This window comes from Notamacropus eugenii, chromosome 6, assembly GCF_028372415.1.
Source record: "Notamacropus eugenii isolate mMacEug1 chromosome 6, mMacEug1.pri_v2, whole genome shotgun sequence".
Taxonomy (NCBI): Eukaryota; Metazoa; Chordata; class Mammalia; order Diprotodontia; family Macropodidae; genus Notamacropus; species Notamacropus eugenii.
The window spans coordinates 307,141,265-307,167,561 of NC_092877.1; the positions used below are offsets into that span (position 1 = coordinate 307,141,265).

The following is a 26,297-nucleotide window of genomic DNA, read 5'->3' on the forward strand; positions in this document are numbered from 1 at the left end:
GTACTCCATCGTCCTCATCCCTTTACGTTCTTAAAAATTATTGAGGATACTCCCCAAGAACTTTTGTTTACATGGATAATGTCTATTAATATTTTACTGCATTTGAAACCAAACTATCTTAGTATTATTATAAAAATAGTTTTGACCTTATGGATCCTCTGAGTGATCCCTAGTCCACACTTTGAAAATCTCTGTGTTGTGGGATTAGTAAATAAGTAATGACATGATGGGCTACTCAAACCAGAAACTCAACTCAAACAGAAACAGGGGTTACTACAACATACAAAAGAATCACTGAGGGCCACATAACAATTAGAAAACCACTATTATTATTATTATCTATATTCTTTTATTTTTTATTTATTTTACTAAATATTTCCCATTTTAATCTGGTTCAGGCCACATTTGAGTGTATTGTGGGCTGCCTGCAATCACTGGTTTGGTATTCAACAACTATGGCTTAAACCACACTGCCACTTCATAAGCCTGCTTTCAAATACCATTTCCCATTCTCTAATTTGGGCATAAACTAGAAAAGCCACTTTCACGACAGTCAATAAATTCATAGCTCTAGTAATAATATTCAGATGTTCCTTGACCGTTCAAACTATATCCAATGTAAACAAAAGTATTTGTGAAATTTTCTTAGGTACTAATTTGGCAGACCAATGAACTTGTCTGGGAGCCTTTTCTCCCATCATAACAATAAATCTGAATGTATTTACTCTTTGAAAACAAATGAGAAACTTATTCAGGCATAATGAGGTGACTCTGTCCAAATCCCAGTTTTGCTAACATTTTTAATGTATAATACCAATTTCAAATCAGCTATTCAACTTCATTATTTTGGCAGAGATATGCATAAAGTTTAAGTAAAAATGAACTTTTTCAAAAATAAAAGTATTTTGTGGCTTTGAGTTTTTTTCCTCTTAAAAAAATTTGTTTTGGGGCAGAGCCACGATGGCAGAGTAGAAGCATGGACCTGCTGGAACTCTCTGCCCAAAGCCCTTAAAATACCTGTAAAACATGACTCTAACCAAATTCTAGAGCAGCAGAGACCACAAAATGACAGAGTAAAACAGTTTTCCAGCCCAAGACAACTGGGCTCAGAGGTTTTCTATAGAAGTTCTGATAACCAATTTGCTACTTTTTCTGACATCATTTCCCTCTATGTCCATTTTAGATGATTCAGTGAGCATGCCCAGTGTGGTAAGTGAACAAGAAGCTTACCTCATGAGCGCCATTGGAAGGCGACGATTCTCAAGTCATGTCTCCAGCATGTCTGCACCTCAGGCTGAGGTGGGCATGTTGCCCAGTCAGAGGTAAAAAGCCCTTTATTTTGTGTATTCCCTATTTTAAGCCTAAAGTAGAAATTCTGAGACTTGATCTGACCATGATACTCCCTTCCCCCATCAAAAACTTTAAATGGCTCCCTATTAATTTTTAAGGTAAACTCCTAAAGCTTTCCACAACTTCCCCTCTTCCTGTCTATTACACATCAACCCCCTCTACACACATGCAGATCTTATGCATCTCAGTGCCTATGCACTGGCTGTGCCCCAAACCTGGAATGCCTTTCTCTTTAATTTGAACTTATATCTATTCTTTACGTATCTTGTATATACCTATATATGTGCATGTTATTTCCCTCATTAGGATGTAAGCTCCTTGAGGGCAGGGACTGTTTTCACTTTTTTTCTGCAACCCTAGTGCTTAGGACAGTGCCTGGCACATAGTAAGGGCTTAATAAATGCTTGTTGATTGATTGGTCTACTTAGCACAAAAACAAAAATAAAAAAACTGAAAAGGGGAGAATGCATTACAATCTTAGACCTATTAACAGGTATTTGCCACTTTAGTTTCATATATACATATATATTTACATATATATCTCCCTTATTAGAACTCCACTCCAGGGCTAGCAATATTAAGTTCCAACAATCCCTTTAGGTATAGCATTATTACTGTATGTCATCTATGTCCAGCTTAATTTAAAGTTATGCTAATTTTTAAAATGACTGATTCAATGTTTGCTTTACCCTTGCTTGCATGATTTTAGGGAGAATTTAAAGTTATGATTCTTCATAACAAGCATGCATCAGTTTTCAAAGTGGTTGTTTAAGTTTTATAAATTTAATTTTAAATAGACATGGAGACATACTTTCTGCTCTGAGTATAGTTCCTGTATAAGGGTGGGGCCAATCAAACCACTGTATCTCCTTATCCCACTTCTTCGATTGATGCACTCAATCTATCATTCCATCCCACTTGAATCTGACAAAAGTATCAGAGTTAAGAGATGTGATTGTTTGTCTCAGTCAACTGCCCCCCTCCCCAACCTGAAATAATTTTATATCAAATAGGCACATGGTTTCCTTTCTTGGTGAATGACATTCTCTCATCTCTCTGAGATCCCTCAGTATCAGGGTTCATAAGAAATGCAATGCCTGAGGACTTTCTTGGAATGATGAAATTGGTCAAGTATATCTTCTGTAGCAGGTACCTGTGTTCAGTCTTTAGTAGTGAATGAAACAAGAAAGGAATTTTGATGCTAAATACATTTGTGACTTTGGACAAATCACCAACCCTCTCCAGGCTTTAGTTTCTTCCTCTTTAAAATAAGGGAATTATTCTAGATACTCTTTGGGTTTCTGTCCATCTCTTTTAGTCTGTTCTTCAAGGTGAGATTTGACATGATAGATTGTAGTAGGTACAAGGTTCCAATCTGGCCTCTGACACCTACTGGCTGTGTAACCCTAGGTAAGTCACTTAATTTCTCAGGCCTTCAAGAAACAAACTCTACAAGACTATAAATTGCAGATAAATTGTCTCTCTGTCTCAGTGGAGGAAATTTTCACACCAAAAAGAGTGCCCTACACTGATGAATCACAGGCCCAGATGAAGAACATTTCTGGAAAGCAGTTTCTTCCATGGCATCAGTAATATGTGTGAGTGAAAACAATACAAGTCCTAGTACAACTGAACAATTTAAAAGTCTACTGCAGAAAGTTAACTTCCTTTAACATAAAAGCACAGTCTATTTTGCTAAATCTTTCAAAGATTTAGGTATTTAATTACTCTCTGCTCTCCATCTCCTTAACTCTGACCTTGCATTAATCAGAGAGAGGTGGATAGACAGAGTTCAAATCTGATCTCAAAGAATTAACAGCTGTGTGACCCTAGGTGTAACCTCTGTATATCTCAGTTTCCTCATTTGTAAAGTGAGGATCAGAATAGCACCTCCATTCCAGGAATTCCATTTGGTATCAAATGAGATAATATTTGTAAAGCATTTTGGAAACCATAAAGTGCTCTATAAATGCAAACCAAAAGATGAAATTAAGTTCATAAAATGAAGCCCAAGTTAATGAAGATTTTTAAAGCAGATTAAAAACAAGAAGAGAAAAATTAACCATTAGTTTTTTAAACGAGACAGCATTTATAAAGTATTCTACACCTATACAGCATTATATGAAAGTAAGATATGGCTGCTGTTGAGAGAAAATATATTATTCCAAAAAAGGACTAACAACAATTAATAATTTTTAACATTTTTCAGATTTTTACTTAAAAAAGAAATGAAGGAATAATCCTAGTAGATCAAACATTGCAAACTCTTTAAAGAAAGTAATGTTTCATTTTTTCATGTAGAGAGGGTAGGAAGTATGGTGTGACTGCAGGAACACTGAAAGGATCCAGAGCCAAAGTGTCCTTCTCTGCTCCTACGTACCCAGGAGATCTAGGGCAAGTTAGGTCACCTCTCCAGTTTCACTGTCTGCATCTATAAAATTAGAGGGTGAAACCTAATGATCTATGATCTATGAACTACTAACTAGTCATCAAAGCTCTGGCAAAAGTTGACCAGGTAAATGGATTGCTTATCATTTTCCACATACAATAAGAATATAACTTTGTCTTGTCCATGTGGGGATTAGCCTTGGGAGGTATGCACTAGTGGTCTCCATCTTAATAAGTCTTTAAAAATCTGATTTCTGAGCTAACAGAAGCACTGACTATGAACTATTTTCTTTCTCGAACAACTGGAATTAGTTTTGCTTAGCTCAGAATCAACAGTGGGATGAAAGCCCTCAGAATCATACTTAAAGCACAAAAGTTTTAAAAAGAAAACTAATACCAACCATTTTCACTAAAAGTTTTTATAGACACTTAAAATACAAAGTTTTCAACAGTCCTCAACAAATGCAAACATTCCCTTCTTCATCTTCTGTAAGGAGTTTACACCCAGCAAGGAAAAATGGGGGAAGGCAATGTGTTATACTGCCATCCGTCTGAACAGATGGATGAACAGAATTGTAATCTGGACAGACTGATATTGGAGAGACTGAGGGAGATATCTACATTCCTTCATTTCTACTTGATTCATTTCATGGGAGAGTGGGTTGGGTTCTCTCCTACGTTTGGAGTGTTAGAGCATTTCCTAAAATACTGCCTTTTTAGTGCATTTGTGCAACTTTGAAGCACATCTAGTCCTAAATAGGGGTAATTTAATTCGGTACAATCAAACAAGTATTTACTGAGTGCCTGTCACGTGTCCAGCACTGTGTTCTTTCTACAAGTAAAGTATAAGACACCACCCCTGTTCTCAAGAAGGTCTCTTTGCAGTCAAGAAAACTCATGGTCTGTTGATCTTATTTGTCTCTTGCCCACCTGACAGCTTTCTTCTATTGACATTTATCTTTCGATCTCACAACAGATGCAATATTAATTTCTGAGGAAGGAGAAAATGATTTGAGTTCGTAAGGATTTCCTAGGTCAATTCCCTCCAATTTACTTGCATCTTCATCATAGTGTTAATTTAGGCTTCTGATATTGTTTTTGCTTTTCTGTTTGTTTGTTTTAAATATATGATCAGAATTCAAAATTTGTATAGGAGTTCATGGTAAGTGTTTTTTTTTTTTAATTCTAATTAACAAGGACAAAAAAAATCCTAAGGAGGATGATTTTCAATGAAGCTGCAAGTAACTCAACCAAATAGTTTCAAAATAAGTATCAGTTTTGATTTTCTGTGAATTGTTCCTAGAGCGCATTTCAAAGCTCATGTATTGATCTGGAGCACTCTAGGTCCCAACAGACTGCTCCTCTTAATTAGCATCCAGACAATGTTTTTCCTTATCCTGTGATTCCATGTCCTGATGAACCCAGTGTAAGGCCAAATGGTTGATTGTCCTCCTTTCCCTTCCTTGTTCTGTTGATTTTACTTTTTCTTTTCATTTTTAGTCTTTGAAAAAACAAACAATTGCATGCTTTTTTTTGCATTTTCTTTCCCTAAATGCTTCATCTCCCTACCCCTCCTGCAGTGAACCTAATGTCCTCGATGACTCCCAGTGCCTGGCCGCTGAGGGCAGCCTCTCTAGGTACAGTGTCAATGCTACCTGTCTGTCAGTGTCTGTGCTGGGATATTACCTGTTCCCTGTCTTTCTGTCTCTTCTTCCCTCCCTCCTTCACTCTATTTCCATTCCTTTCCCAATGTTGTTCATGGACGCACCAGTCTGCAAGTCAAAGGTGTAGCAAACCTTTCTAGATTTTCAGCTACAGATGGCAAGACTATTTTTAAAAAATGAGCCCAGGAACAGTTCTGTAGAGTTTTATGGGCAATTCTTAAGTTGTTCTAAATTTCTGATGTATCAGGTGTTAAGTTTTTCCCTGCTAAATATTTTCCCTTCTACGTTGACATTCATTAATAATTTTTTAGAAACATCATCACTATGTATTCACTTATTTAACTACAAGGTCTTCACAGTCAAGAAACCCTTTATCAAAACACTGAGACAGATTTTTAGTGAATACCATAACTCATTTAAAAATACTATAAAAATAATATCAATTTTATGTACATATTAACTCCCATTTTCAATTTATTTTATGGAATTTCTTTAGTATCTTACTCTAGGAAGCTTGTCCAAATAGCACTTATATAGGAAATTTGTAACTCAGAACTAATCCAGTTCCTCTGAAAATTGTCCAGTAAAATCAGGAAGACAAATGCTCCTTGGCTGAATTAGAAAAATTATATGATGCCAGCACAACATACAGTTACTATGCTGTACATCTAAAGATTGTAAAGAAGGGATGGACTGCACCTTTAACACTCAGATAAATGACATCAATGGTTCCCAGCATTGTACTCTCATAGTCATCCTCTCAACTGATCCTCATTAGGTGGGGCAGTGCTTCCTGTCCATCACTAGTGTTTTTGTTCTATTTCAAGTGAATATCTGCCCCTTTAAGTCTTGCCTTTATCAACTGTTATGTGCCTGTGTCTCTTGTTTTATCAGTAAAGATGAGGAGATGTTGAGAGGTTGTTCCTGTGAACTTTCCCTTTTTAGAATTTTGTCACTCATTTGGTTTTTTGGTGTTTTGTTCAGATTTCACTTTTTTCATGTTGAATATGGGAAATTCATTCCATCATCAGATATATATATATGTATATATTTTTTGTTAGACCAGATTCATGACATTCATTTATGTTTGACAGCCCTAGGCTCAAAAGTTCAGTCTCTTACCATGTGTGGAATAGCTGCAGAGCTAAGGCTTGCTCCCATTGGCAGAAGTTCAAATAAGGGTTATTTGGCATAACTGAAATGAGAGAAAAGAAACAGGTCTCCAAATGGTTTTGTATGATTGTGCACAAGTTTTAAAGAAAGCAGACACTCTATAGTGGGGTTAAAAATAGTCAACCTGACTTTTAAGGAATTCATCTGTTTACACTTAAATTTATGCTTGAGCAAGATAACATTCCTTAAAAACGTCCTTGAAATGTCCTTGAAAAGCCTTGGTGGATTCAAAGTGAATCACTGTCTAAACAGATTTGCTGATAGAAGGAGTACAATATATTACATCAGATTTCCAACAGACATACTACACGTCTCAAATCAATCTGTTTTGATCACATGATGTGAAATTTGCTCTGTAACTATGTGGTCAAGAGCTATCCTATGTCATTTAAAGTGAGAGAGGCAAGAATTAGTCTTCACTGGCTCCACTGCTGATGAAAACATATCCAGGATTACACTTGGTCAAGAATAATATAGACAGGCCAACCAGTCAGAATATTTAGGACTGGACTAGCCTTGATTATAGGGAGTTGAATGGTCTCACTATACTCATTTACACTTCTGTGTATATGCACAGTTTGAAGCTAATTACAGATTCAGCTCTTGAACTTGAAAAAATGCATTTTGTTTGCTGAGAGTAAACCAAGTTAGCACAGTGATGTTCTACTAGAAAGGAACATGTCCACTATTGCTATACAAGGTTACCACCTGAACTTCATCATGTCACCAAGTTTTTAGTAATTATAAGTGATGGGTTTAGGCAGAAGAGCATGTTTCTGATTAAATGTTTTTAGTTCTTACTTTCTGCATGCCATCCCTTCAAGGAGCAAAATCTTAAATTCCCAAAAGCTCATGTCTTATAAACACAAATTAACTTGTGTCCAAGACCTAAAAGAAATTGAGCAGCATTCCCAAAGAAAATCAGACTACAGAGCCTGCAAACTATTAAGCAGTATGACTAATTAATTAGCTTTCATAATTTGATTAGACTTTCATGAAAAAGGCTGTTTATAAGAAAATACTGAATATAGGTACTATATTCATTAGGGAGCAGCAGACCTAGCTGGATTCAGAGAAGAAAGAAAACACTGCACTGGCAAATATGGATGAGACCAATGAAAACTTTACAGGCAGGGGAAATTTTTCTTCCAAGACTTTAATGCAAAGAAAAACTAAGACAACTTTTCCATTATAAGTCATTTTAGGACAGCTAGGTGGCACAGTTGATAGAGTACTAGGTCTGGAATAAGGAAGACTCATCTTCATGAGTTCAAATGTGACCTCAGACACTTTACCTTGTTTACCTTTGTTCCTCATCTCTAAAATGAACTGGAGAAGAAAATGGCAAACTACTACATTGTCTTTGCCAGGAAAACTCCAAAATGGAGCCACAGTCAGACACAACTGAAATGACTGAATAACATTAAGGTCATTTGGAAAATAAAATGCCAGAGATTTTGCGGGCTTTGTAGCCACTGCTAATAAGTTGAGGTTTTTTTGTTTTGTTTTTTAAGAGAAGACTGCAAGTTTATCTAGTTGGGGATTTTATGACATAGTTGCTTGGTCTTGAAATCTCTTAACTAATGTGTGGAAAATTCCCTGCAGGTAATTTTCTTTTTCATCAGATCTCACAGATCTAGGACATTGCCCTCTTGTCAGATGACCTGGATTCTATAACCAGTTCTATTTATTCTACTATTTGAACAAATCACTTCGCTTCCAGGCACCTTAGTTTCCTCATTTACAAAATGTGGGAGTTGGGTTAGACAACTGACTTTGAGTTCTCTCTACTTTCAATATTTTAGGATTCTAGTATGCTATTAATACAGGTGGAAATATGTGTTTATTTGTGCTTTATTGACTTAAAATTATCTTTTGTGCAAAGTAAAACATTATAAAGACCAGAAATGTCTAGTCAATGAACATATTTCCTCCTGAAAGAGTAATTTAAAATATAATAATTAGGGAGAAGAACATTTGTTCAAGTTTAATGAGATATCATGGCATGATCAAGAGAGAATAAAAATATTTCTATTTAGTGCATGGTGCTGAGGATAGAGCATTGGGCCTGGAATCAGGAACTTCATGAGTTCAAATCAAGCCTTAATTAGATACTAACTCTATGACCCTGGGCAAATTACTTAACTATTTGCCTCTGTTTCCTCATCTGTAAAATGAGCTAGAGAAGTAAATGGCAAACCACTTCAGTATCTTTGCCAAGAAAACCCCTAATGGAGTCCCAAAGAGTTGGATACAACTGAAATCTTATGGTCAGCCAACTTTTCAAAGTATCTAGAAGATACAAAGGGTAAAAGAATTTCCTTTTCAATAGCTGAAAATAAGTGCCTAAAAATCCTTTCTGAAATACGTGCCTACTCCTGTTTTGTAACTAAATAAATCATTGTTATGTGCGAGGCAGTGTTGGGTGGAAAGAGATGAGATAAGGAGTAAGACCTAGATTATAGTCGTGACTTTATAGCATCGACCTAGTGTGATTTGGGCAAGTCAACAACAACCTCTCTAATTTTCAGCTTCTATCATCTATAAAAGTGAATTCCCTGCCAACCAGGGTTGTTGTATCTAAAAAGATTATGTATGTAAAAGGACATTGAAAATTTCAGGCTGTTATAAAAATATAAGGGGTCCTAAAAGGAAACCACATCAGATTAATAGTGATAACAATCAGGTTATCAGCTCTCCAGTACCAAAATTCCATGATCGTAGGTTGTTTGGTTACATCTTGTACATTGTGGGTACTCAAGAAATATTAAACAGGGGAAGAGTAGGACTCTGTTTCTCTCCTTCTCTGTGAATACTTCACGCCATTTTCTCTGGCACTATAGTTTGTTACTGTGGTGGAAAGCTCACCTCAGATTTAACATTTCCTATGTACAGAATGGCCAGGTAGGTGGCACAGTAGACATGGCTCTGGACCTGGAGTCAAATCTGAGTTCAAATCTTCTAAGTTCAAATCCGGCCTTAGACACTCACTAGCTGTGTGATCCTGGGCAAGTCACTTAACCCTGTTTGCCTCAGTTTTCTCACCTATTAAAATGAGCTGGAGAAGGAAATGGCAAACCACTCCAGAATCATTGCTAAGAAAACCTCAAATGGGGTCATGAAGAGTTGAACATGAATGAAAATGAAATGAACAATGTACAAGATACTCTGCTCTATTTAGGGAGCTTCCAGTGTGTACACAAGACCCAGTCTATCACTGTGAGACAAAAAAAAAAAAAAAAAGAAAAGTACCTGCTTTATTTTTTTAATTTTTGTTTTTGTTTTTTTTGTTTTTGGGGCTTTTTTTTTTGGCATTGATCCCACCTAGTGGTTTGCTTAATTATCTCTCCTGTCAAGTGTGGTTTTTAAATTAGGGGAAGCAGTTTGCAAAGTGATCTCTGTGAACTAAATTTTGTACTGAATTGATGACCATCCTGATGTCTGAAACAATTCTTCATGCACATTCTTGTCTAGTTTTTATTTTATGTAAAACTATCAAGAGGGTGTCTGTTTTGCTAGAATAGTGAATAACGGAATGATTCAGCTGGGAGAGAAAAATTAACAACAAAATCCTCTAAGATCGTCTTAGCTCCTTTTGCAACTAAGTGCTGCCCCTGTAATTTGTTCTTTTTTTTCTTTTTTGAGAAGCATGGAGTAAGTTTTTTTTAGGGGCTTGGGGAGAGGGGGGAAGGGGGACGACCAGGGTGTTTGATTCACTGTCATCCAGCAATTTCTTCAATTGGATTTCTGCTCCTATTGACTTCTATAAAATTTTAATTACGTGGTCTGCAATTGTGATGTTTGTTAGCACCTCAAAAATACAAGTGAACATTTTTCTCTAAATGCAATTCTGAAAGGCTTTAGGTTAGACAACTCCACTGAGCTTTATCTTTAGTACATACAAGTTACTATTTCTCCCTTTAAACATTGAGGCAGAAGAGACTAGGTATTTATTCTTTTCTATGATTCAGAACTTCAGATGACAAGTGCTCTGAGAAAGTTTGTTTGTTTTCAGCTTTGGTTTTTCTTTTGTTTTGATTTTTGTCCACTAATGAGACTAATATTGACTGCTCTTTGAAGCACCCTTTGCATTATAGACTGCTAATGTAGAGACGTTCTTGATTTATGATAGGGAAGGTAGTGATATAGATTCTGGACTTTTGTTGCAAGTATATGAATGATCCACATTTCAGTTATGCAGATGGCCAGAATTCAGGTATTTTAACATGAGAACTTAAAATAAAAATGTGACATTTCTTCTTTGAAATAAAAAGTAAATTTGGTGGTTGCAGTTCTTATAGCCAAAAACAATAACAGAGTTCAATACATTCACTTTCTTTGACTTCTTAAAGATAAATTGGTTGAGAAATATAAGACATAATATAGACAGGAGCTTGATAGTTTGCATAGTCACTCTGATTTTCACTAGCTTGGCGTTTCTGGTTCTATACATATTCCTAGGTAGATATTGCAAATTCTACAAAGTTATTTCAGATTTCTTTAGTGTCATGTGATACAGAGATATGCCTACATTTAAACCATTTTGCTTGTGAGACTAATTTAAGCCCCTGAAGAAGAAACTTGTGGTATGAGATTCCATTCCACACAAATGGCTTTATTCATTGTTAAATCTCTATTTAGGGTCTGCCCAAACTGTACAAGTAAACACATCAATCCCTTGGTGTCAGAATACAGATATATTGGCATCATTTATTATTTTACTCAGCCAGGGGTGTGTTTCCAAGGACTTATCTAATATTTTCAACTCTGACATATACATCATTTATACAAAATAAGTACTTGCTATGATCATAAACTTTATACACTTCTTTAAGGAAGGTCTTATGTTTATGATCCTTATTTTGGAATTCTGATCATGTCACTACCATTGCACAATGATATTTATGACTCCTGACATGAGATCAATTTTTTCTTTTATTTCATACATTTTTCTCACATTGCAGCGTATGGCTTATTCCAACTATAAGGCTAATGGCAATTCACATTTGCATAACATTCTTTTTTTTATGGCACTTCAAGAATTCATTATCTCCTTAGTATGAGTACCATCTCTCCCAATGTAGATCACAATCCTTCCATAACTCTAAATGCATAACCTGGTGAAACTATCCACTAGTGATAACCCTCTGCCCTCTGCTAGTCCAACAGTTGTTCATTTCAGTGATGGTTGCAATGCCCCCCCAGATAAATGAACTTTGTTCTCATCTTGGAAACTTTAAGACTAGCCTCACCAGGGAATTACTGATTTATTCTAGATGAAATATGAATAAGATCAAACAAGATGGTTGATATGGCCATAGATGACATGCTTTATTTGGAATATCAGAGCATGTTTATGATTGATTTTCTTCACTATACGACAATGAGGTTTTTTTTACTTGACCCCAAAGCTAGCTTGGCCATCTCGTAGTTTGTTCCTCCTATGTTCTCTCCTTTTCCCATTCCTCCATCTGGCCACTTCTTTAGAGAAAAGAAAAGTAAGTGGAGGCACAATGTGGGGTAGTGGACAAAGAGCCAGCCTCAAGCATGGATTCAAATTATGCCTCTGACGTGTAGTAGCTGTGTAATTCTGGGCAAGTCACCTAACTTGCCTACGCTCCAGGGAATTCTCTAAAATCCTAAGCTGTGATATATTAACTAGCCTGCATTAGTCCAGGGTACTTTCTCACTGGGAGTTAGTTCCTTAACAGTGAAATCACAGGTCTGAAAACAACAACAGCAAAAATTAGTTTTCTCTCTTTCCTGGACACTTCTGATTATGAATCACTATAAAATACTTAACTGAACTATCATTAGGTGACAACTCTTTTTTAAGGCCACAGTGAAGAAGATTAAATATTAAATGAGTACTGATGACCTCATTCCCAGAATTAAGTTGTGTTCCAAGGGTATAATACTTTTTCCCTCATGTTAAAAGTACTCTCTACATGCATGCAACTTAAGGAAAAACTGGCATTTGTGTGTCAATCAAGTCATCCACAAAGAAAGACCACTGCCAAGTCTCTCTCTCTTTTTTTTTTTAATATAAAGGATTCAATTTGATTCAACAAACATTTATTAAGCAAGTACTGTGTGCACAGGAATGTTAGGTACAGAGAAAGATACTAAGTTGAAAGAGGACACGATCCTTCCCTTCCCTCACGAAGCACTGACCCAACCACACAGACAGCCCATTGCCCCAGTCGTTCTCTTTTATGTTTAAGAGTGATGCTAGGAAAACAATCGGCATGTAAGATGAGGTAATTAAAGGGAAGAGAGACGAGTTGTCGACATTATAAACTGCATGTGAAATTTCAGTGCATTTAGTGGGTCTTAAAGCTCTCTAATAATAAATCAATTCAATCACTTTGACTGTATTTTATCAAAAAGTTTTAAAGACTTTGAGGGTACCTACTTGTGACTATGTGTAATCACAAGTCTCAAAGAGACTTCAGGCTGCAAACATGGATTGAATGTAGACCCTGTTCATGTGTCATGCCCCTTCACCTAAATGGAACCTGTGTCTGTTGTGTTTGACATTTGTTCATTTTAATTTTATTTAAATTGAAATTTAAAAAATCAATTAGGCATTTATATCAGAGAGAGTTGTTTCCCTTTTCCATCCCCTTCCAAAATCTGAGATTACAAAATGCCATCTCATACTCTTTCCGTATATGGTACTCTTCATAATCAGGGGGTGACATAAGTGGTTATTTGGACATGGGGTGGAACATCATCAATGGCTGAAAACCAAGAATCTCAATTTTGGCAGTTTTGAAGTGCAGGGCTTTATGCCAAATGCCATAACTCTTCAAACATTTGGAAATCCCTACCTAAGGGTACCTATCCCACCTAGCCTTCAAAGATAGTGCTGTCTTTGAAGAGACTATGTTACATTAGTGGTTTGTGATCACACTGGGTAGGGTCACCTCTCTATATTTCTCCTTTGTTTCCGTTAATACTGCTGATACTTAACAGGGTTGCAAGTATACAGAGTGAACCTGGCCAACAGAATCTCCTTATTCAGCAACCACTGGGAAGGAAGCGAGGCCTGAGGCAGGTGAGTACCCAAGGACATATATGGTCATATTCAAGGTATAATCAGTGTATTTTCTCAAGTCTCCCTTGACTTTACGTTACCTCCTCTCTTTTAGCTAAGACGACCTCTTCTGTCTCGTCAAAAGACTCAGACTGAACCTCGAAACCGTCATGGAGCTCGGCTCTCAACTACTCGCCGAAGCATACAACCTAAAACAAAGCCAACAGGTAAAGCGACATTCGTTCATGTGACAGTGTTGGTACATAATAACATATAGTAAGGGGAAAGGGTGCCTGGATTTTATAAAATGGTACAGAGTTTAGGATTATGTTTTCCTTAGTGTAAGGAGATGAGAGGAAGAATCTCTGCGCACATCAGCACCATATATTTTCTAGGAGTTGGGGACTCCATACATATACCCCCTTCTTCCCACCTCCTGATAGTAATATACTATTTGGTTAAGAGAGTTGATTTTTAAAAGGCTGATACCTTTTCAATCACATAAGCAAGCAAATATTTACTAAACACCTACTATGTGCCAGGCATTGTGCTAAGCACTGGAGATACAAAGAAAAAAGTGAAGTTCCTGCCCTCAAGGAGCTTACATTCTAAGGAGGGAGACAACATGTACCGATGTAAGTATTTACAGAACATATCCAAACGGATTCAGGGCAGTTTTGAGACGGAGGACCCAAGCAGCCAAGGGGATCAGGAAAGCATCCATTCAGAATGTGGCACTTGAGCTGAAGTAATTAAGGAAACCAGGGATTCCAAGAGGCAGCACTGAGGAAGGAGAGAAATCCAAGCATTGAGGTTGGCCAGAGCAAAGACACAGAGACAGAAGATTCCATTATTTAAATATCATTAATTGCTTAGGACTGTTCTAGGGGAGGATACAAAAATTAACATAAGGAAGGGTACACTGTGCATACACACTTACAAAATACAAAAAGGCGTAAATGCTTGAGTTATTAGGTGCCATGATATATGTTCATCTGCCACACTAAAGACCACATAATTAGCTCATTAATTAAAGTCAAGTTTATACAGTTGTTGTAAAAGATAATGAATAACTTAATGCCTATACCTTAATGACCTTACTTTATGAAAATAATGAGGACAGTTTTTGTTACACTGAAGAAGCATGAAATTAAAACATTCACTTTTACAAGAGAAAAGAGCAATGCCAGTAAAGGCGGGAGAACTCAGATCAGACAAATGAGAGCCAAAGCTATCACTTGTGTTTTTCTATTCATCCCCCATTTTCTGCCTGCACGGAAACAGATCAGAAACGATCAGTGACCTTCACAGAAACTCAGCCTGAGACAGCACCTTCCCAAGCTGACACCCTTCCTGCCACCACCCAGCAACAGTGTTGCAGCAAGAGCAGTCCTGGTCAATCTGGTAAACCAGAAGTAGTGGAGAAACCAGTCCTCACATCCTCCCCTGCCATCATAGTTGCTGATCTCCATGGCCAGAGTCCCTGCCAGGTAATGGCTCTCATGATGACTTGAGACTGACTTCCCTCCTGTATAGTTCTTTAGGTATCATTCAAACATGCATTGGTTTCCTGAATTTTACCTTATAATCAAGTCTGGACCAATTAACTCCACTAAGAGAACAGTACTAGTAAAGCTAAAATCACTGGTTAATCCACATGAGATACTTAGCTTTGGGTACAGGTTTGGAGAGAGGCCATTTTGTATGCAACTTAAAGGTGGTCTTTTGAGGCAACAAGGAGGCATGGTGGACAAACAGTGGGCCCAGGGTCTGCAAGGACTAAGTCTGGATCCTACCTCAGCTGTTTACTAGCTCAAATGCAGCTTCCACATTTGTCAAATGAGCATAATAGCACTTTGTTGTTATGTTTAGTGGTTTCAGCTGTGTCTAACTCTTCATTGGGGTTTTCTTGGCAAAGACAGTAGACTGGCTTGCCATTTCCTTATCTAACTCATTTCACAGATGAGAAAACTGAGGCAAACAGGGTTAAGTGACTTGCCCAGGGTCACACAGCTAGTAAGTCTCTGAGGCTGGATTTGAACTCAGGCCTTTCTGACTCCAGACACTGTCCATTGTGCCACCTAGCTGCCCTAATAATAATAGAACTTGTTTCATAGGTTGCTGTGAACATCAAATAAGATAACATATGTAAAAGCACTTTGCAAAATTCAGAGTGCTATAAATGTTAGATATTCTTTCTGAAGTAATGGGTAAAAACATTTGATATTAGATGTTTCTGAGAAACATGATTCCTTTAGCACAAGAGAGTTTGGATGAAGAACAGCAGAGACCCAAAGGGATAGAATTTGACAAAACGTTATTACTAGTCAGAAGGAGAGGAGGGGAACAGATGTCACTAGGGAATGATATCCTCATTGCCTGTAATCATGAAATGGTTTTTATACTCCATGGGAAAGCCCAGAACCCCTCAGGGCTCAAATTTTTAGATCTTCAGACAAAGAGATGGCATGGCCCCAACAGGAGACTATCCTATTATCTACAGAAGTGTAGTTGAGATGAGTGAAGTAAGAGTATTTTCTAAATTGCCTAATAAGGAATGAAGAATGAGGTGCCAGGATAGAGGGAACTTAACTCTAGCTGTGTCATCCAGTAAGATCAAGGGATAGGAAGGAAAAGGTAACGACCAGTCTCTGGGGTTATTAGCTTTAGTATACATACATTCATCTTGAGGCACAGGGGTCCCAGCGAAACTAGTTTTTACCAGTCCACAATTGCCTTTGTTGAAATGGATGGTTCAAACATAAATGTGTGTGTATACACATACACATACACACACACACATATACAAACACATATACACATATACTCAAAAATACTTGCCTAAAAATATTTGGTCAAGAAAATATTTGTTAATGTATATGTAGTCTTTAAATAGAAGGTCTCTTTATAGTTTCTACTTTATACTTAAAATAAGCAACTCCAGACTATTGAATTCAACATTTATTAAGTGCCTAGTATATTCAAAGTACCATACTAGGTATTGAGGATGTATATAAAGACTAAAATGAAACAATTCAAGGAGCCTGAATTCTACTGGACAATACAATGTGTATACAGTTAAACAGAAACACAACATGTTAAATTAAGAAATTTCAAGAGGGAAAATGCAAAGGGATGTTTTTATGAAAGCATTTCTTAAAAGGGTTTGATAATGCTGAACATCATTATTATATTCTCTTCTATGATACTGTAAGGAAGCTAAAGAGGTATCTGTAGTGGCATTTTTTCTGAAACTCTTCTGTGGCACAAGGGATCATAATCTTACAGTGAGGTCATTCAGTTCACCTCTCTCCTTTTTTAGATGAGGAAACTGAGAAACAAAAAGGCTGTGATTTGCCCAAAGTTATACATGTAGTAAATGGCAGAGCTAGGGTTTGGACCCATGTCCTCTGACTCCAAATCCCAGTAATCTTTCTACCATCCCAAGCTGTCTCTGATCTTAAAATGAAGAATTTTAGCACTAGAAAGGATCTTAGAAAGAATATTTTCTCTGCTTTATGAAGGCCTCAAACTTGTTGGTTATATTGGTTCTAGAGTAAGGCTCATCCAACTGAAGAGAAAGAAAAGGAAAAGGAAGCTGATAGCGAAGTAGCACAAGGAGCTACGGCACACAGCCCCTCATCTGCCCAGCTTTCAGACACTGAAGACTTCGCAGGTCTCGAGACCACAAGCCTGCTACAGCCTGATGACACCATTCTCCATATCAGTGAGGAAAATGGGATGGAGAATCCTCTACTAACAAGCCAGTTCAGTTTTACTCATATTGAACTGGGGGAGACAGATATTGACCTAGATGAGTCTCATGTTTAATTTTACATTTAGTAGGGACTGATGATCTAGAAGGAGAATGAATCACCTTGCTGAAGCACTTAAATTTTCTCTACATAAGACTGTGGTGGCAAATTGTCATTAGCCCATTAAAAAGCACCTTATATCCATAGAAGGCACAAATCTAAGCAATTTGCTGCCAATCAGCAGACTATTGAAAAAAAAAACCCATAAAATTGATGATTACATTCATTTAGTCTTGTGAAGACCACAAGTATCAGAGAAGAATGGGAAAATGAGCCATTTCAATGCATACTATTTATGATTCATTAAGCCTTGATTTGTTACAAATGTACTGTAAGCACCAGTTTATCTACAAAAATGAACAAATTTATTAATATATTATAAAAAAGAAAGCAACCCTTTGATGTTGGTCACGTTAACATCTCACCTGAATTTTTATTTTTATAGTTTCAAAATAAATATGACTCATCAATGACTGGCAAATTATATTTAAAATGAAATATAATACTAGTATCATAAAGGCATATCGAGAAAAACAAGTCCACTGCTGATTTCTGTTAGTCAAAAGTAATGTCAATGAGGAAAAAAGCTAATGTTTTTAAAGCTTTCAAAATGTTTACTTTGGACTGTTCCTTTTATTGCACTTTGTAAATCAAAATCCTTATGTTATGAGCCTTCCATCCATTTCAAAATATAACTAAAAGATACAATTCTTTACAAAGCTAAAAGTTGTTCAAGAAGACAAAGACTGCAACAATATGAAAGCCAAATGTGAAAAAAGCTAGAAAGGGATGAGATTGCTTATTATAGCAATTATTGTATCAGTGCATGGCAATGGAGGCAACTAGAAATATGTGTTTATTCTCAGGTGTGGTATCTGTTGCCTATCTTCAAAGACCTACAGTCCTACAGTTACTGTTATTATCATACTGAGATTATTAGAATTAGCTTAATAGCCATTCCTTTATGATAGCAGTGTTCCCAAGTGCCCTCAAGGCACATACATTCATGACACAAGATAAATCCCTATAAATAAGGAAATTTCTCCACCTATTAGGCCCACTCAGCCATATCTGTGTGACTTTCACATGGTGTTCAAAGAAACATGAAAGAGAGGGATTTGGAAAATCAGATCCCTAGCAAGTCAATCTCACTATAAGATCATAGGATAATGAATCTCACAATTCAAAACTGAATTTAACTGTTTATATTAGAAAATGACATGTCTACAAGGCAAATCACAAGCTCATGCTTCTGTGATTCTTTGACCTATCTAATTTGACTAAATTAACATGGTATATAACTGCAAACTCTAATTCTGAAGTTGAACAGACTTTAATTATAATACCATGAATTTTAAATTATTCTGTATGTCCACACTTTATCTATATTTGTCATAAATTCTATCTGCATATAAAGAAGAGGCCTGTTAAACCTAAATCTAATACAGAAAAGGTATTCTTCTATTTTAGGTACTTATTGAATAGGCCTAAATTATATTTCGAATGATGTAAAAATGTAATTTGAACTCATTCATAGCTCTGTCCAAGAATACAGTGCAATGAATAGGTATCTATCACTAATAATGATGAGACAAAATACCCACCTAAACCTAGGTTAAGTAGAATTTCAAAAACTAGAGAGGCCAAATATATTCTTGTTCATTTTACAGTATTTTGATATAGCTTGCACTTACTGCCAACTAACCCTCAAATGCAGTTAAATATCTATTATAATGATTTTGTTAATCTAAGTAAGCTGGTGTATTTCTGCTATTTAGAAAATATGCTGCTGTTCAATTAGTGTTAGGGGCCTTATGTCTATGTAATTTCCAAGTGTCTGAGTTGTGTATCTTAATTTATGTGCATGTTCCGCTCCAGTTTATTGATTCAGATTAGATATAATCAAAGATAATTGTACAAGAGAGCAAAAAAAAGTGGGGGAGGTAGGGCAGAAGTGGGATGTTAAAGAATGATGTTACTTTCAACAGGTGTCTTTAAGTACAAGTTTCATATACTTATCAAGGCACAGAGCTATTTTTAAAGGTGACATCATGCCTGTCTACTTATTATCCAGTCCCTCTTCTACTGTAGAAGTCTTTTAGAAACTTCTTCAGTGTTTTAAGTATATCAGGTTAAAAAAATAGCCCCTATTCTGAGAAATATGGCCTTATTTAGAGGGAGTGTTGTTCTACTGGGACTACATCTCTGCTGCTGTCTGTATCCTTGTGTGTTTTTTTTTAAATACTGTTAATTATGTTGAATGTCTATGTGTGTGGGTAAACGTGTGTACATAAACTGTCACAGTTGTATTTTCAGAAATATTATTGTCTTGGAGTTTAAAAGTACAGGGTGGGGGAAAGAAAGGTGGAGAAAATGATAAAGAATTTTTACTATTTGTTCAATTTGAAAGCAGGTGCTTTTACTGATTGTTTATCTTGAAAGAGTAAATAGACTAGCCTGTTCCTAAGTATGGGGATCATTTGCTAAAATATTCATGTATATAAACATTGATTGATTTCTATTGGGGAACCAAGAGCCCACCACCATGAATAAATCTTCAAATTCAACAAACTGCTTTTTAAAATAACGTAAAAATGTCCAAGTTTAACTTAACTTGTTAGAGAACTTGAATATATCTATTCCATAATGCCAGATGATGGTTCAGATCAATTATTTTTAATTTAGCTGGTTCAAATGTTTGGGATCGATTGTTGGACATTTTTATAAGAATCTCTTACTTGCAAATTATAAAACATTGGTCTCTAGTGTATGATTTACCCCAGTGATGTCAAACTCTAATAAAAGCAGGGGCCACTGTACTATACGAAAAGATCCCAATGGGCTTCATGACTTAGTTTTTAAATGTTAAATTATCTATGTTTTATTCTATTTTTATTTATTTTGTGAAATATTTCCCAATTACATTTTATTATGGTTCAGGCCACATTTGGAGTATTGTGGGTCACACATGGCCCATGTGCTGCATGTTTGTAAACTATGATGTACCTCATAATCTGTTGACTTGATATATTATACTCTGTTTTATAGATGAGGGAAACTGAGTCACAGAAAAGGTTCTAGTAACGCATGTAGAGTTATGCTGATAATATATACTTTACCAAAAGTCACCAAAATATAACAGCGAAAAGATCCTGTGGGGCATTAGTGTCAGGCTTAAACCAGGGTGAATCTTGGTAGAAAAAGCACTGAATTTGGAGGCAGATCCCAATTCAAACCTTTTGATGAAGTCATCTTTGGGCTTCTGTTTTTGGTTCTTTTTTTATTGTAAAATGGCAAGACGAGTGAAAATTAAATAATCTCTAAGGTCCCTTCCAGCTCTAAATCCTATGATCCACAGTTTCCAATTTTAAGCCTTCAGCAGTTATTACAGCCATAACCACGTGGCCCTTGCTTTGAAAAAGGAGCTCGCCTTCTACCCAATAAAGGGCATTCTTCTGCTCTGTTGTCTGGTTCAGAAGGCAGCAAAGATAAAAGCAAGGTGCTGGGAGGAAGGATCATAAAAGGATACAATACATACAAAAAAGATACAGATTAAATGCTTATCTCAAGTTATCTGAGTAACAGAAACCAGAGGCTCCTGAATCTGCTGCCTGGCTCAGCCAATCATGCTGCAGTCTATATGGCCTACCCTTTATGATACCATACTTGTAATAAATAATATTTCAGCAGTTTACCCTCCTCATTTGCCTCAGCTTCTAGTATCAGCAAATAGACTCACATGGTGATGTTTCAGAAAGCTTTGATTTTTCACTCAGGGGAATAAGAGCAAGTTGAAGGTAGAGTGAACTTGAGTAGGTTTGAGAACAATGTATGTGTATTAAAGAATAGAAAACCTGTCCAATTACTGCACAGTTTGTCCCAGAGTATTTTTTTATAGTCATTACAACATAGGAGGAACATTTTCCCACTAGCCATCTCAAAGATTTATGTTAGAGGTAATAACATAAGACTGAAATAATCTATTTTCCCCAAGATGAATAACTGTGAAGACTGTATATTGAATGACCAAAGAGCATGGAAATGAAGAAATATCATGACAAATACCATATGAAAAAATATTTGAAAAATGTTTATGAAAGATATTAGAATTCATTGTTTGAATATGTACATGGAATAAAGTAATTATAAAAGCACTTGATATTATTGTCTTAGTGTGCCTCACTTCCTTATTTCTGGATACAGAGAGCAGAATTTAACCTTTTATATGTCATGGACTCCTCAGAGTAACATTTTTAAAATGCATGAATTACAAAGAAAACCAGTCATATAAAAATATATTTATCAAAATATTTTTCAAAAGTAAGTTCACAAACCCCAAGGTAAGAACCCCCACTAGAAAATCTCCATTCTCAATGCATTTTGTTTTATTAACATATGACTTTGTCAATGTACTACCTTGTTACCTACATTATAGTGGAATTGAATTCTACAAATATTTAATAGATACATATTTTGAAGAATGTAGTAGAAAAGGACACAAACAAGCATTTATTAAGCTCAAACTATGTTTCAGACACTGTGCAAAATGTTTTACAAATATATTTAATTTGATCCTCACAACAACCCTTGGAAGATGGTGCTCTTATTATCCCCATTTTACAGTTGAGAAAACTGAGGCAAACAGATCAAGTGACTTGCCCAGGGTCACACTGCTAGCAAGAGACTGAGGCCAGATTTGAGCTCAGGTCTTCCTAAACTAGGGTCAGCACTCAATGCACCGAAAATACAAAGATGAAAAACAGATGGACTGAGAAAAACAAGCTGGGTGAGGTGGAAAGGACACTGAATTTGGAATCTAGCCCTGGCTCTGCTATTTACTTTGTAACTTTGGGAAATGTACATCATCTCTCTGGACCTCGATTTCCTTACATATGAAATAAAAGGATTGGACTAGGTGACCTCTAAGGTCTCTTCCAGTTCTAAGTCTATGACCCTAAGTTACCTCATCTCTGGACTACAATTTCGTCATCTGTAAAACAAAGGCATTTGGCCTAGAAACTTTCTTGAGATTTTCTACTCTGAAACTTATTCTGACTATGCTTATACCCATTCCCTATTTAGTAGGTGACTCTGGCTTCTTGAAGAATACAATAATAATTAAATATTGATAATGACAAACAGCATTTACACAATGCTTACATATGCCAGGCACTTTGCTAAGTGCTTTACAACTGTTATCTCATTGGATCCTCACAGCAACCCTGGGAGATAAGTGCTATTATCCCTGTTTTACAGATGAGGAAACTGAGGCAAAGGAAAGTTACGTGACTTGCCCAGGATCACAGAGGAATATGCCAAATAGTGCACTGTTGTGTACTCTGACATTATCACAACCTGCAATGGACATACCTTCAAGATAGAGAGGTCCATCACTAGATCACTACCAGGTGATGAATTGTATACCTAGAGAATCAACTAAAGAAAACATACTTGAAATAACTAACAGCTTCAGCAAAGTTGGAAGATATTATTGGCATTTTTTATATTACCAACAAAACCCAGTAGGAAGAGCTAGAAAGGGAAATTCCATTTAAAATAACTGCAGACAATATAAGACAGAGGCAAGCATTACCTACAATGTGGATAAACTAGAAGCCTTTCCAGTAAGATCTGGAGTGAAGCAAGGAATTCATTAACTCCATTATTATTTAATATTGTACTAGAAATGCTAACTATAGTAATTACACCAGAAAAAGAAAGTAAGGGAGTAAGACAAGCCAAGAAAGAAACAGAACCATCCTCTTTGCTGATAGTGTATTTAGAGAGCCTGAGACAATTGACTAAAAAACTAGTTGAAAAATTAACAGCAATCAATGAAAAAAAATGTGAAGGAAGGCATCCTGGCAGTATCAGAATTCAAACTATATTACAATGTAATAATCATCAAAATAACTTGGTACTGATGAAGAAATAGAGCAGTAGATCAATGGAACAGATTAGGTACATAATACGCAACAGTAAATGATCACAGTAAGCTAGTGTTTGATAAAGCCAAAGTTCTAAGCTTTGGGGGTAAGAACTCACCATTTGACAAAAATTGCTGAGAAAACTGGAAAGTAGTTTGGAAAAAACTAGGTATAAACCAGTATGTCACGCTATGTGGGAGTCAAAATGGGTATGTAATTTAGACACGAAGGGTGGTATCAGAAGTAAATAAGGAGAGCACAGAAGAACATACCTGTCAGATCTGCGGAAGAGTTCATGACCAAACAAGTTATAGAGAGGATCACAGGAAATAAAATGGATCATTTTGATTACATTAAATTTTAAGTTTGCACAAATAAAACCAATCCAGCCAAATTAGAAGTAAAGTAGGAAACAGGAAAGTTTTGTTTTATTTTGTTTTTCTAGCAAGGGTCTTGATATAGGCCTCATTTACAAAAATAAGAACTTATCCCCAGTTGATAAATGGTTAAAGGATATGAATGTGTAGAAGGTGAGATCAAAGCTATCAAGAGTCACATGAAAAATGGCTCTAAATCACTACTGATTAGAGAAAGGCATTATAAAACAACTTTGAGGTACCACCTCTCACCTCTCAGATTGGTTAACTTGACAGAAAAAGAAAAGGACAAATGCTGGAGGGAGTGAGGGGAAATAAGTACCCTAATGCCCTGTTGGAGTTGTGAACTGGTCTAATCATTCTGGAGAAAAATCTGGAACTATTTTCCAAGGGATATCAAACTAGGTATACCCTTTGAACCAACAATACCACTAGTATGTGCATACCTCAGAGAGAGGGAAGAAAAAGGAAAAGAACCTATATGTACAAAAATGTTTATGGCAGTTCCTTTTGTGATGATGAGAAATTGGAAACTGAGAGGATACCCATCAAGTAGGGTATGGGTGAACAAGTTATGGTGTATGATTGTGATGGAGGGGGGTGGGTGTGTTCCTCCTTTCGTTGCCAAAGAAGATCATGCCATCAGAGAAATAATGACATGACTTGCACTTGACATTTTTTTTTTTTGAGTGAGGGAAGGCTATACAGGTCACTAGCCTCATTTCTCCTCCAAAGCCATCTGAATCCAGTAACCAGATATTCATCAGGATGACTGGAAATGACACAGAATGAGGCAACTGCCTTAAGTGACTTGCCCAAGGTCACACAGCTAGTGGGTGTCAAGTGTCTGAGGTGAGATTTGAACTCAGGGCCTCCTGACTCCTGCACTGGTGCTCTATCCACTGCACCACCTAGCTGCCCTGGGAGGTGGGTAAGAAAGAAATGACTGACTAGAAGCATGATGGAACCATTCACAGAAACAAGAATGGAAGGAGGAAGGGTATGCTTAGGAGCATTTTGTTTTGGATATGTTGAGTTTGAGAAGATATGAGACATCCAGGTAGAGATAGACGGTAGGTAGTTAATGATTTGGGACTGAAATTGAGCAGAGGAGACCAATAAGAGGGAGGGAGAGGAAGAGTGAGGATGAATGATGATCCTGAAAAGGAGACTAAGAAGAACCCAAAGAGGAAACTATACGAGAGGTGCTGATTAACAATGTCAGATGCTCTCAAGAGTTCAAGGAGGCTGAGGTCTGAGAAACAGCTAGTGAATTTAGTGACTAAGTAGTTGGTGATAATGAGTTTCAGTTACACTGCAAGGGTGGAAAAGCCAGTGAGATATGAAAAAATGGAGGGAAAAGGTGGGGACAGCTTTTTCTAGGACTTTGGTTGTAAAATGAAAAAAAAAGGATCATAAATTTAGGTTTGGAAGGGACTTCTTCATTTTACAGAAAAAGAAACTGAGGAACAGAGAGGTTAAATGATTTGCCCAGGATCACATCTGAGCTAATTAATTTGAATTCAATTCTTCCCTTGGCTTACTGCCAAGAGTTTAAGAAGCCATTAGAGTCGTTTTTGTTTTGTTTTTTGAGACTGGGAAAAAGAAGCAGCCAGTAAGGAAATATTAAAAATTAAAGAGAGATGGTATTTTTAAGAGGTCAGACAGAGTAGGGTGAAGAATACAAGTACAGGGATTGTCTGACAAGGAAAGTCATTTTTTTTTTTTTACACTGAAGCAAAGGAGAGAATGGGAGATGATACAGGATTTGTGGCATAAAAGTGGAAAAAAGAAAAAGCTCATGATGGATAGCCTTAATTTTTTTAAAGTACTTGGCGAGCTCCTTTGTTGAGGGGGAGAAGAGGACTTTGGAACAAATGGAGGGACTGAGCATAATTAAAAGGGAAGGGGACAAGGCCTGGCGTTCAGCAGCGAGGGCCTAGTTGGGAGCAGCTAATTTCTCCAAGTGCATCATGAGAGTAAAAGAAAACGAACAGACCCTGGGAGGGATCTAGAGCCAGAATTAAAAAAAATAAGAGTCTGAGCAGAGGGAGGGAATGCAAAGACAGAGGTCATCATGAAGCTAGGCTGGTTATCCACGGGGTCAGGAAGAAAGCACGACCGTTAAGCACAAAGCGGGGACCCGGGTAACTCTAGGGGCCACACGGGACAGGTGGGGTTTTTTGCTTGGATCGGACGTGTTCCGATGGGGCCCTAGCTTTTCATAAATCGCTGGAACACCGAAGACCAGCAGTAAGGCAAAAATCAGATGTTCAGGGATCCGGATCAGTCGCAGAGGTAGACACATCTGTGGGTGAGGGGCGTCTGACTAAGGCGGAATGAAATCCCAGGGCGCGGCGGCCGGGCCGGGGGCAGGCGGGGCCGGGGGGTGGCGGCGGCCGGGCCGGGGCAGGGGCAGACGGGGCCGGGGGCAGGCGGGGCCGGGGGGTGGCGGCGGCCGGGCCGGGGCAGGGGCAGGCGGGGCCGGGCCGGGGCAGACGGGGCCGGGGGCAGGCGGGGCCGGGGGGTGGCGGCGGCCGGGCCGGGGCAGGGGCAGGCGGGGC

At 37.2% G+C, this 26,297-nt stretch overlaps 1 protein-coding gene and 1 long non-coding RNA gene across 4 annotated transcripts in view; one reads left to right on the forward strand and one right to left on the reverse strand.

The window, feature by feature from the left end:
- The window catches only part of UNC80 (unc-80 homolog, NALCN channel complex subunit), a 232,237-nt gene extending 210,654 nt beyond the window's left edge, over positions 1–21,583 (forward strand). Inside the window, exons 60-64 of the mRNA XM_072617462.1 lie at positions 1,184–1,322; positions 13,554–13,635; positions 13,730–13,841; positions 14,899–15,104; positions 17,170–21,583. Of these exons, the coding sequence (XP_072473563.1) occupies positions 1,184–1,322; positions 13,554–13,635; positions 13,730–13,841; positions 14,899–15,104; positions 17,170–17,445 (815 nt within the window). The 3' untranslated portion in view covers positions 17,446–21,583. The remainder of the gene's footprint in view (positions 1–1,183; positions 1,323–13,553; positions 13,636–13,729; positions 13,842–14,898; positions 15,105–17,169) is intronic.
- Positions 1–26,297, reverse strand: part of LOC140509686 (uncharacterized) — a 44,516-nt gene that overhangs the window by 17,726 nt on the left and 493 nt on the right. For 2 of the 3 annotated variants that reach the window (XR_011968880.1, XR_011968878.1), the window contains exons 2-3: positions 13,716–13,823; positions 6,525–6,597 (exon numbers count right to left, since the gene is read on the reverse strand). This is a non-coding gene — a long non-coding RNA (uncharacterized lncRNA). Of the gene's footprint in view, positions 1–3,539; positions 3,782–6,524; positions 6,598–13,715; positions 13,824–26,297 lie in introns of those variants that run through there. The other variant, XR_011968879.1, reaches the window with a different exon arrangement.